This window comes from Urocitellus parryii, chromosome 9 (genome assembly GCF_045843805.1).
Source record: "Urocitellus parryii isolate mUroPar1 chromosome 9, mUroPar1.hap1, whole genome shotgun sequence".
Taxonomy (NCBI): Eukaryota; Metazoa; Chordata; class Mammalia; order Rodentia; family Sciuridae; genus Urocitellus; species Urocitellus parryii.
This window is the reverse complement of record NC_135539.1, coordinates 50,637,958-50,650,365: the sequence shown is the minus strand read 5'-3', so window position 1 is coordinate 50,650,365 and position 12,408 is coordinate 50,637,958. Positions and strand designations below refer to the sequence as shown.

The following is a 12,408-nucleotide window of genomic DNA, read 5'->3' as shown; positions in this document are numbered from 1 at the left end:
AAACTTCAATAACTAAAATGATCTGCTTCAGGCATATTACTGCTACTTTAAAAAGAGACCAGGTGTTGTTCATCACTCTGTCCCAAGGTGAATCACACAGGGGTATTTTCCAACACACACACACACACACACACACACACACACACACACACACACTTTTCTAACACACATGTATACATATTTTTCATACAATTAATTTGCTTGACTGTAGTTTCTCATCCCTCCTCAATCCACCTGTGAAAGTACTGCTTGTTTGAAGTGAAAAACAGACTTAGGAATCTACCTAGACTATGACTCTAAACCCTTAAAGAGGATGTCTTAATAAATTGTGCTTTAAATATGATCACCAGGCTTTTTCAGTTTAAATTTAGAGGCAAACACATAGGCTCTCCTGGCATTTGACTTTCTGAGTTAGCCTCTCTCCCAGTTTTCCCCCATAGGGAGCTGTTATTTTTGGTAGGTCCTTTTCCACAATGGTTTCTCTTAATGTCTGTCCTTTTTAATGATGTGTCCTTATACACAACTGTGTCTTAGTGTGTTGACACATAGTGACATGCAATGTATACTACAGACATTCTGCACCCTAAATTGAGAGACTTCCACTAGTGGATCTTGCTCCTTCTGCTGTGATTCTAAACATCAAAGACGAAATCAATTGTGAAAAACCCTAAGTCTTAAGCATAACTACAGAAAAACAAAAAAGATAAATTATGAAAAGCAGGTAAGAAACACAATAAAAAGAAGAGTCCTGAAGGGAGACTTCCATGAAAGTTTAGAGACACCTAAAAAGTTTGTTATTTTCAAAATGAACATACAAATCGTACATACAAAAAGGATACGAGCCTCCTTGTTTTAGTAGCACTATTTTGGGGACCAAGGATTGAACCTAGGGGTGCTTAACCACTGAGCCACACCCCCAACCCTTTTTAATATTTTATTTAAAGACAGGGTTTCACTGAATTGAAAGTGCCTAAGTTACTGAGGCTGGCTTTGAATTTGCCATCCTCCTGCCTCAGTCTCCTAAGCTGCTGGGATTATAGGTCCTGGGCTTTGCTTGTAGAACTTATTTTAATATTGTAGAAGTTACAAAAAATATCATTGTTCCAATAATAGAATCATTGTTCCTGAATAGAATGCCAAGAATATGCAAACTCTACCACACAGCAAGGCAGAGAAAGAGGGTACAGGTGTTTTCCTGGATTCGGGATGGTTAGTGCTGGGCTGTGTGCTTACCTGGACCGAGCCTCTGGGGCCAGTGTCTGGTCACCACTGGAGTGGCTCAGGGAGGCAGGATGTTGAAGAGAGGAGCTGGACATTTGCTTTGGGGACCTTGGCACTTCAGTAAAAGAGGAGTCTCGCCCAGCAAAGCAGGAGTCTCGCCCAGCGAAGGAAGAGTCTCGCCCAGAGAATGAGAAGGATGAGGAACTCTCAACTGTTGGGGACAGGTCTTGAGCCTGCCGGGTGGCACTCAGCTCTTGACATCCTCTTTGGTTTTCTATATTTAGCAGCACCTCCTTATCAGAAACCTCACTTCTGTGGAGGGCATAGTCCCTAGATTCCACTGCACAGGTCCTGAGCCCCATAGTCTCAGTCCTGGAGTATGGAGAACTCAAATCTTTGCTTGATTTTTCTTGCTTCTCACATTTTCCTCCCCGTTTCTCAACAGCATCAGGGTCTTTCCTAGACTTGGTATACCGAGATGAATATTCAGAGTCTACTTCAGGATCCAGAGTCAGCCCATATTTTTCTGCCAGCTGACGTCTCCTTTCTGCTTTGTACCTTGCAATTCTTTCAGCTTTGGACTCAAGATTGTGGGTGTCCATGGTACTTGAACCATACGGTGAATCGCCATGGACCCCTGGGGTTTCTGTGCAATATTTGGATTGAACTTGTTTTTCTAAAGAAGATTTAGACGTTTCTTCTTCTTCGTTTGATCGACCTATGAGAAGACCACATGGATAATACATACAGGTTCCAGGAAAAACTTATAGTTACAATATTTACACACATAAAGACATTCTATGCTGCACATAATATGCACTGAAGTGTTTGTGCTGTGAGGAACTGATTTCTTACGTAGGTCTACAGACCTAAAATGATTCACCTGGGCTGCTGAACAAGTCTGAGAGCTGGGGTATAGTGTGTGAAGGTCACACAGAAACCCAGTCCTGCACTCCCCAGGGCCTCCTCAGGCCTTTTTATTTTCCCTTAATTCTTTTCCTTTTTTTAAAAAAATTAATACTTCACATGTGAAGCCAAAGGACAATTTTAGATTTTTCTAGAAAATACAGCACATATGGTAACCGCTGTACTTTGACAAGTGATAGGTTGTGGTTTCATAGGATCTGAGAGTAAGCACAACAATATGGCCTGTCTCTCTCTCTATAAAACCTAACAATATGTAACATATATAATTATATGTATATTTACAGAAGTGGCTTTTTTCCAACTGTAGCACATATGTATGATGTAGAGGATGTCTAACAAGAAAACACATAAAGGCAAAAGCCCAAGTCACCAATAATCACACTATGTACTAATATACTCACAACTTGACATTTTTATGTATTTCTTTAGTCTTTTTTAAGCCTTATAATATTCTATCCAACAGGCATTCCATAATCCGTTTAACCCTTGCCATATTTCTGGGCTTATGTTTCTAACTTTTAATCAGCCTGATTTTCTGATAATCATCATAGCAGAACAATGTATAACAGTAGAATTGCTTTATGAAAGGGTACATCATTTTGAGACACATGCTAGACTGTTAAATTTCTATAAGTGTGCAGAAACTTAAACTTATATCTGCAATACATGCTTCCTTAGAAATACTGAGTGCTCATTGCTTAAAAAATTGCATTTGACCAAAAAAAGAATATATGTATTTTTCTCACCTGTTTATTAGCCCTTTATATTCTTTTTATATTTATTTATATTTATATTCTCTTCTCCTTCTAGGGAATGCCTGCCCAGTCTTATTGCCCTATACAATACTGGCAGTGTCATTTTTATTGGTTCATGTAAATTTTTTATAGGAATACTAGCCCTGTGTCTTCTTCAGGAATATTTCCAAAATTACCTGGGCTACTGACAAGTCTGAGAGCTGGGGTAAAGTGTGTGAAGGTCACACAGAAACCCAGTCCTGCACTCCCCAGGTTTAGTTTTGTTTCCAGTGTACATGAGTAAGATTTTCTTTGAAGTGCAGGTATTATCTCTTAAGTAGTCAGGTCAAGTGACTATATACTGCTACTACTACTATCATTTATGATAACCACTACATTCAATTGTTTCTGTGCTTCAAATGTCACTTTCTATTTCACTTGAATTAAATATTTGACCATATTTTCATGTTTCAAATTATTTTGTTTAAAACAATCACATGAGTAACTGAATCTTATTTTGGGGTTTGGACTGAAGCAGAAAGAGGAATATGTCCCCTTTTTCTCCCCTCTTGGTGAGCTCATTTCCCCAGTACTATTCTATGAAATAATTCTGTTCTCACTAATATGTGATGCTTAAATTACTATATGCTGCACAGTTTAATATTTTATGAATACTTGGATTTGCTTCTGGCTATAAATTTTGGTATTCTGATTTATTATTGATTCTTCATGTATGTCATTAAAAAAAAAAACTTAGTTCTCTATAGTTTTCTTGCTATAGAAAACCAGAAACCATAGACAAGCAAACTGGTAACATTACAATGTGAGATCAGCATTCCTCTCTGAGGGAGAAACCAGAAGACACTGGCTATAAAAAGTAGCAACGCAGGCCTCAAAGCCAGGGACTGGGGGTGGGAACATCAGCCCTGAGAGCATTGCTTTTTCCTGAGGTCAAGCTGATGTCCATAACAGTGACTCTGAATAATCAAGGAGAAGATGTCATGTTTGACACGCTGCTTAGTATATGAAATCAACATGCAGTACATTTACATACTCCAAAACAATTTTAAAAGAATGCTTTGTTGCATAAACACTTAGAGTTAAGTTTCCTCATCATTCAAGGTCCAGCTTTGCCTTCCAACTCTCCCTGCTGAAAGCAGTTGCCTCTTTTGCTGGGTACCTGGGCATCTAGTTCAAACCTACTGTGAGAACTACGAGGCACCTGCCTTATTCATTCCTTTACCAAACATAGTTCCTAAGTATTTCTGACTGCAGATCCTGTGCTGAGCACTGGCCTTTGAGGAGTCCCAGTCTGGGGGGTGGGGGGGGAATGGCTGATCATCAGTTACCCTGCAATATGCCAACGAGAGTCATTTTTTACTGCTGTGACACCTGAGGACCACATGCATGATGATTACTCTGGCTGTTTTTAATAAACACATTTAATAAAGAGTATATACACATAATGCACTTTTGTTGAATATCTCTCCAATACCAGTAGATTAAAAAAGCTATGGGTAACATGCTGAGCAGCCTGCCTGGTGATGGTCACGCATGCTCACCAGTGTGGGGGCTGGCAGGGTCTGTGGCTCTCATGTATCTGGGCGTGTCTTCCTCCAGGAGGCGATGAGTCACTAATCCTGTGCAGCTCTGCAAGAGGATGGGCTGGGTTTCATTTTCAATCCCTTCCAGGCGCCTAGCAATTCTCTCTTTTCTGTGCAATATACCAAAAAAAAAGTCATAGTGAGCCCCCAAAAATCAATGCTTAGGGACAATTGAATACTGCTTTGCCACACTGCCACACTCTTCTACTTATCTTACCTTTTCATTTCTGAAGGTTCTTTCTTTGGTTCAAAGAGTTTTCTTAATTCTGCAACTAAAACAAAGAAAGTACAGTAGTTAGTGGTCAAGCATTCATTTCATTCATTCATTCAACATATGCTTTTTCAACTCCAATTTCTGTTCTTGGCTCTCATGAGCAGAGATACATGACACTGACCAAATTCCTACTTTGTTGGAGTTTGTTTTCTAGTAGGGCAGGCAGATGCCAAATGAATAAGCACGTACACACAGCCATATTACAATCACAACACCCCCCCACACACACAAATATCCTAGGCTAAGAAATAAACTAATTCAGGCTAAAAATGTTCTCTGTCACTCAGGGGAGTCAAAGGAGGCCTCACTTGCAAGATCTCTCTAGTAAGGTGTTTTTTTTTTTTTTTTTTTTTTTAGCAAAATCCAAATATCTCTTACTAACTTTGATATAACTTAATAATGTATTTTCAGCTTATAGTCTGGAAAACTTTTACAAAAGTAGAGACTAGTGCTCTGAAGAGCCAGAGGGCCATTAGAAAGCTATAGTCACCAATTCATAGTCACTCCTATTTCACCTTATTATTCAATCTGTAAATATCTTAACTACATGATTGTGTTACCTAACGTGGTATACCTTGACTAAATACAGTTCAGGTCAATGCAGGACCTACACCTCCCCTTACAGACTTTTACTGGAAGGAAATGCCAGTATTTGTTTCCAGCTATAATTTAGGTGGATGATGGATAAAATGATTACCCAATTCTTCTGGCAGCACTGGATGAACAAAAAAATGTTTTGCTGAGGCTGGGAGGTTCTCATGTGACACCAACTACAGGAATATGACTGACCTAAGATCCCAGACAATTGTTTCTTTGGAGAAATGGCCCAAGTTGATAGAAAATAAAGGTCTTTATTCTCTCCTCCTCCTTCAATTCATAAGGGTTCATCTGAGTGGCTCTTATTGAAGACTCAGGAAAGGGTGGGAGAGAAAGAAAGACAGAGGGACAGGGGTGGCTGGGTAGCCTGCAGCCAATGACAGTGCTAAAAGTCTGAGTCACAGGAGAAACTCAAAGGGTGGAATATGAATATGTTGAATTTAATTTTCAATTTCTTTAATTTCTGATTCTTATTATTATCCAGTGACCTTCAGATAATATCAGATGTGTCACCCACCTCCTAAAGCAGTCAGTTTTAGGAATGAGTCTAAAACCACACAAATATATATGCGACTTTTATAATGCCCTTTGTGTTGGGGAATTTATTACTTTTAAAGGACTGCCACCTAAAACTTTAGATGTATTAGCATTTGGCTTCAAAATACAGTCTTCTCTCTCTCTCTCTCTCTCTCTCTCTCTCTCTCACTTTGAAATCTCTCTGTTAGCTTCAACAGGAATCAGAGTAGATGGAGGCTGAGGTGAACTTGCTCTACAATGTTAATTATATTCCTATTTAGAAGACAAGGGCATAATGATCAGGGTGCATCCTGCCTCCTGCCTTGCATAAGGAAGTCAGTAATAGCTTCCCAATTAACAAATTAGCTCTGATGAGATTATGGTGATAAAACTTTAATGCTGATAGTATATATTATGAAAATATTTTCAAGGATATATATACCAGAGAATTTTAATTAATTATTTAAACCCCAAGAAGAGAATGGGGCTGTGTTTTTGATGAGACTGCTCAAGAGTTTTATTGAAACCAAATTCCAGGGTTCCTGAAAGAGATGTCTTAAATCCATGCCTCAAATCACAACGGAGACATACATTAGTATATTACTGCAGTCCTGAAGTATAATGAAACTTACCTTTTCTATCCCCAAATTATTTCAACTGGATAAGATAAAAAACATAAACAAAAACAGTGTCATATAACTGCCACTGGAAAAAGTTAAGACATATATATTTTTTCATTCTAATTAGAAACTACTGAAAATTACTATCATTTCAATAAATCTTATTTTAAAATTTTCTGTAGAAATTATCTTTTAAAAAAAGATCTCTACAGTATGTGAAAAAGTTGAGCATTAAGTTGCTACTGCTATTTTCATTTCCATATTCCAGCAGGAAGATCAACTCAATGGGAGGACACGCTATCCTCTCACCCACAAAGCTCTACTTTTTCTAGTGCCATTATGATAAGAGAGTGGCTGCTCCTTTGCCACTCTTTCAGAGAATGACTTCTGCTTTCCATCCCTATGCCTATCTTTCTAAATTCTAAAGAAAACCCTTACCTAGCTAACAAGATATTAAGATTTATAGAATCCAGAACATCCAGTGACCTTCAGATAATATCAGATGTGTCACACCCCTTCTAATTCTTGACTAATACAATGTTGTGCTGTTAAATTGTAGAAAAATAACATGTTCATAACTAGCCCTAGGAAATCAAGGCCAGCCAAAGGAGGGGAAAAGGAGACGCATGTCTGGAATGATGAAGACTTTGCTCAGCATGTGGTCTTACTTTCCTCAGTCCTATATACTTCCTTTCCCTCCCCATAAAATCCATTTTTTTGTGTACTTGAGTTCCCCAAGATGGTGCTTTGAGGACAACAGCCCTGTCCATCTTCTCAGGGATAGTCCTTGAATAAATCTGATTTCCACTCTACCAACTCTCTTCTCCTGAGTATTGGCTTTTGGGCGGTGAGCAGAAGGACTTGGGTCCAATAACATTAACACCCTCTTTCAATAAGGACTGATAAGGTAAAGAGGGGGCAGGCAACAGTCAAAAGGGCTGGTCATCACAGAAGCTGAACCTCAGTCTGGAGCAGTGACAGCAAAGAGAAGGATGGGGTTGATCAAGTTGTCCTCCAGGGACGTCTGTGCCCCTTTCTGACAGAACAGTCTGGCCAGTTCAGAAGGAAACATTACCATCTGGTAGCCACTGACTTCTGGGCAACAGAAGGAAAGTCTTAGGTTAGCATTTAACAGATGCACAGATGTATGCTATTAGGGTCACAGACTCAGAAGACTGGCTCCGGAATATATTATAGATCACTGTGGGGGTGCTGATGGCCTTTTATGTGAGAAATGTAAGCCCTGCGTGTTGAATATCCCTGGTTCTCTCCTATTGAATGCTAAATCATCCACAGTTATGTGACACAAAAATGCCCATGTTTTCAAAGCCCTGTTGGAACTGTCTTGGATTGAGAACCATTGATTGTAGTACAAAAATTTCAGATCGGCAGCCTGATTCCCAGACTCCAATGCCACAGATTATCCAAGACAAATCCGACTGCCCGTTACTGTGTTCTTCTCCATCACACACAGACTCAGACTCAAAACTATTGCTCCCAGAAGCTAGTATCCACCCATGAACATAGTGGGTGCTTGAAACAACACCTTGCAGTCTTATCTGATCATTTTACTGAGCAATGAAATGTGGCCATCAGTTAAAATAGACTTTCAATGTATTGGTGAACTTATTAATTCTTAGTTGAAATCAATAGTGAGTATTTTAGTGAGGGGAGGGGAACCCTCCAGTAAACAGATAATTACTTCTCAGTCTATTCTTTCTAACAAATAAGTAAGATTTGTCTCATTCCTATAGACATGAGATTATAAGAAAGAAATTATGTGCAAGACAAAAATCATGTAAAAGAAATTACACACAAGACAAAAAAAGGATTTGAGTTTGGCTTCTTCTCTCCAAGTCCATAATTTAAAAGTAAAATTAGTAAAACAAATGTGTAATACAACTACTTTTATATATCTTATGGGAAACCACCTTAGTTGTAAAAGAAGGAATGACATTTTATATGGATTGCTGATGTGTGTGCACTTTCTTTTTTTTATTCCAAATTTTACATAAGCTCTTATGGTCCTCGTTAGGCCCTCTGGTTGAATTTCTGTACAGGTTTATTATTCTGGAGAATTGTAAAAGACATAATAATACTAAAAGTCATGGAGTGAAGTTAGCCCTGCTGTGGAACTCTATATTGTAACTCCATTGTTTCACATATAGAGACCATTTACAGTTCTACTGAAATTATCTTCTGATAATCTTGAAGGTTTCTTTCCTTTTAAAATTTTTATATAATTTCACGTAATATTTTTTCTGAATATTTGAGTAAGTTGCAGCATGATGCCTCTTTATCTGTAAATTCTTCCATATATATTTCCTAAAATTAAGCAATAGTCATATAGGTGTGTGTGTGTGTGTGTGTGTGTGTGTATCTTAATAGGAAAAAAATATATATATAGTATATGTGTGTGTGCATGTGCATGTATGTATGTGTTTTCTGGTAGTATTAAGGATTGAACCCAGGGGAGTTCTACTACTCAGCTACCTCTCCAGTCCGTCCATCTATCTATTTATATTTTCAGACAGGGTCTCTCTAAGTTGCCCAGGCTGATCTTGAACTTATGATTCTCCTACCTCAGCCTCCTGGGTCACTAGGATTATAGGTACCAGGGGCCCATCAACAATAGGAATATTTAAAAAAATTAAGATTCTAATAGCTTTAATTTAATTGACTGTGTGCTGTGTTATAATTACAATTCAAAACCGGTTCAGATTTAGTAACACTAAATACATCAAGCAATCCAGATACAAACACGCATAGATGGTCAAATTTCCTTTGTAGAGAAATGTTCTATTTTGCTTTCAAATAGTTTGAGACTTCCGTGCATAGGATTTTTTTCCATTTACACCTGCTACCTTGGTCTCCTACCCATCTGAATAATTTAGAGTGGTACTTCTATGACAATATGGAGTCTATGAATTCATTCTGGAGTTATTGTTTGGAGGAGTTGGTTGGTCAGTTTTCAGGTAAGGCCATTTAAGGAAAGTTGACAGTGGGGCCATAATATTCTATAATGGTATCTATCAAATATTCTTTGTAATGAGAATATATAACACCAATACTTAGGATATTTTAGTCTTCTGGGTGATTTTCTTTGGAAATATAGTTTCTTCAACTAGCTCTGAGAAACAGAAAATCTCTGGCAAAGACATTGTTGAATTCAGTTCTACACACCTGAGAACTATAGGATATTCCAAAGAAATACAAGTGGTAGGATAGTGCCAAGCACACTTCTCTACTTCTCTCTCCTCTGTCACTTGACAGCCTGGGAGCTCAGGCCAGACCAGCCACATTCTGAACACTGATCCGTCTTCCCATAGGAGTAACACACTTTAATTTTCACATTTGGAAGGCAGCCACTAATATAAAGACAAGCAGCTTGTAAAATAATAATTACCAATCAAGAGGAATGAGGGGAAGGAGTGACAGCTGAAAGGTATAGGGTTTCCTTTTTGAAATAATGAAAATGTTCTAAAATTGACTGTGGAGATGGACCTACACCTTTGTGAAACTACTAAAAGCCAGTGAATTCTATGCCTTAAATGGACAAATTCTATGGTATGTATAAGTTAATAAAGCTGTTAAAGAGAGTAATGCATTTGGTCCATCCCATAATTCCAAAATGGAAAATCTATTCCAACAATATAACCTTTACGTAGGCAAAGTTTTTAATTCCTTGATTTCTCTTTTGTGATACACACTTAAGGAAAGTCCCTGAGAGAAAAAGAAACCACCATTTTAAGACCCAGTTTCATATGAGCAAGAATCCCTCACTCAGTGAACAGAAAGAAACTTCTGCAAACTTATAAACAGACATAAAACTCTATGTCTCTGAAACAAAATTTAATCAGTTCCATTTTTAACATTATATTGCTAAGAGCCAATAGATAAAATCACTAACAGATTTAAGACAGAGAGATTGCTGGTAATACCAAATGTGCCTACCTCAAGTCACAGATAGCAAAGACTATGTGAAATAAGACCACAGGGAACTAAGATAAAATTCAGGGGAAGAGGGGCATGGGCAGTTTTAAGCACACTTTGAAGATTTACAGCCTCATTAATTTAGAAACAAAAATTGTGTTAATATATAAAATCATCATCTTTGTGAAAATTATACTTTTATAATCAATTAAGATACATTCCATAATAAAATGTTAATAAGCATGTCTTTAAAGTTTTTGTTATATATGAAATTATAATATGATGAGTTTTAAGGTACCTGGCATCTTAAACCGTTCCTAATTTTTTTGGTGGTGGTATTATCTATGGTGCCATTTGTCAAAAAAGAGAACTTGGGTAGATAAGGGAGAAGAGGGACCCTTTCTCCTCATGGAAAAACTTTTGTTATATAGAACTGTGCCTAATCAGTCTACTCTTCTCAGCTATTGCCAAAATCAATCTGTTCATTCTTTTACTTTGCTTCGATCATATTCACAGATTTTAAACATTTAATTTTAATTTAATTAGGTTTCTTTGTCTTTCACAAGGAATCCTAAATATTGGAAGGGCCATTTCATTTTGTACCTGGTCCACATCCCATCCACATAGGAACCTTCCAGAGCATCTTCCCAACTCTAAACACATGGCCACATGCTTGTGCCTTACAGAGAGCTTATGAGATCATAATGTGGCTCATTTCCTTTCTGGGTATAGCAGTATCACCTTCTGTAGTTTCAGTTACTGTGGTCGATTGCAGTCTGAAAATATTAGTATTTGTTTTGGCTCTTTGAAGAGAGAGAGATGGAAACTGTATTACAAAAGTTTTAGTACAGTATCTGGTTATAATTGTAATTATAACTGTCCTATTTTATTAGCAGTTATTACTGTTAATCCCTTACTGTGCCTAATTTATAAATTAAACTATTGTACGTGTGTGTATGTATAGGAAAGAACAAAGTACACATATATAGGGCTTGGTGCTATCTGCAGCTTCAGGCATCCACTGGGGCTCTTGGAAAGTATCACATACAGATAAAGAGGGACTACTGTACCATGAGCTATTGCAGTTTTCTTTTTTCATGTGAAATCTTATCTACCTCCTTTTAATTCTGCACATTAGTCTTATTTCTTGGCCCCTGGGGCAAACATAGAATAAGCCTATATTTCAGTGAACAGCTTTGTTAGTATTTGACAATAGCAACGTGTCCCTATTTAAGTTTTCTTCACCAGGTGAAATCCATGGAGTCTAGGCAAATCAACCACTCCGTTCCTCAGGATATATTCCAATTTGTCAGTGCACCTTTTAAACTAGATTTAGTTCCTATTAAAAGATTATTTCTTTTGATCTAATTTATTTGGGTCTTGATTTTTTCCCCCCTTTCAGAGTAGAGAAAAAAATCTGCCCTTCCATCCGACCTGGTTTTCCTAATGTAAAGGCTATGTAGTGAACTAGGGATGAGGACATTTTGTGAGCTATTACTAAATGATCATTGTACTAGTGTTGCAGTTGGTGGCAGACAGATCAAGCAATGCTTACATCATGTCAGAGACAAAACTAGAGGGGGTCAGCCTAGAGTAGGTTATATACGTTTTTACTGATTGTGCACCTTTTACAATGGAAACATCAGCCACCATATGTAAGTAATGACTTAGGGAAGAAGGATTATGATATGTTGTGCACCAGCTGTTGATTGCACAGTAGGGAGCTCTAAGATATTGAGTGTAAAGGGAAGAATCCAAGGGCAAGGGGAGAAGACCCCAGAGGGATAAGTGGATGGAGATGAATGGGGATAAGGGGGGCGTACTGCACTTGGAGAAGGTTAAAGTAAGGAGTGAAAAGAGGGAAAGTTGACTCTCCCCCTCCTCATGAAGCCTCCAGTAAAATCTTGAGGATGCCTAAGGCTAGAAATGTGAGGATTCAAAGAAGGCACATGACTTGAAGCTCATTCTTGGATGAGGTGAGA

General features: G+C 38.0%; 1 protein-coding gene across 9 annotated transcripts in view; it reads right to left on the bottom strand.

The window, feature by feature from the left end:
• Svil (supervillin) overlaps positions 1 to 12,408 on the bottom strand; it is a 148,136-nt gene that overhangs the window by 80,735 nt on the left and 54,993 nt on the right. For 8 of the 9 annotated variants that reach the window (XM_026402340.2, XM_026402338.2, XM_026402336.2 and 5 more), the window contains 3 exons: positions 4,704 to 4,758; positions 4,445 to 4,596; positions 1,234 to 1,939 (listed from right to left, as the gene is read on the bottom strand). In XM_026402340.2, coding sequence (XP_026258125.2) covers positions 1,234 to 1,939; positions 4,445 to 4,596; positions 4,704 to 4,711 — 866 coding nt within the window. In that variant the 5' untranslated portion in view covers positions 4,712 to 4,758. Of the gene's footprint in view, positions 1 to 1,233; positions 1,940 to 4,444; positions 4,597 to 4,703; positions 4,759 to 6,505; positions 6,531 to 12,408 lie in introns of all 9 variants that reach the window. The other variant, XM_077802869.1, reaches the window with a different exon arrangement.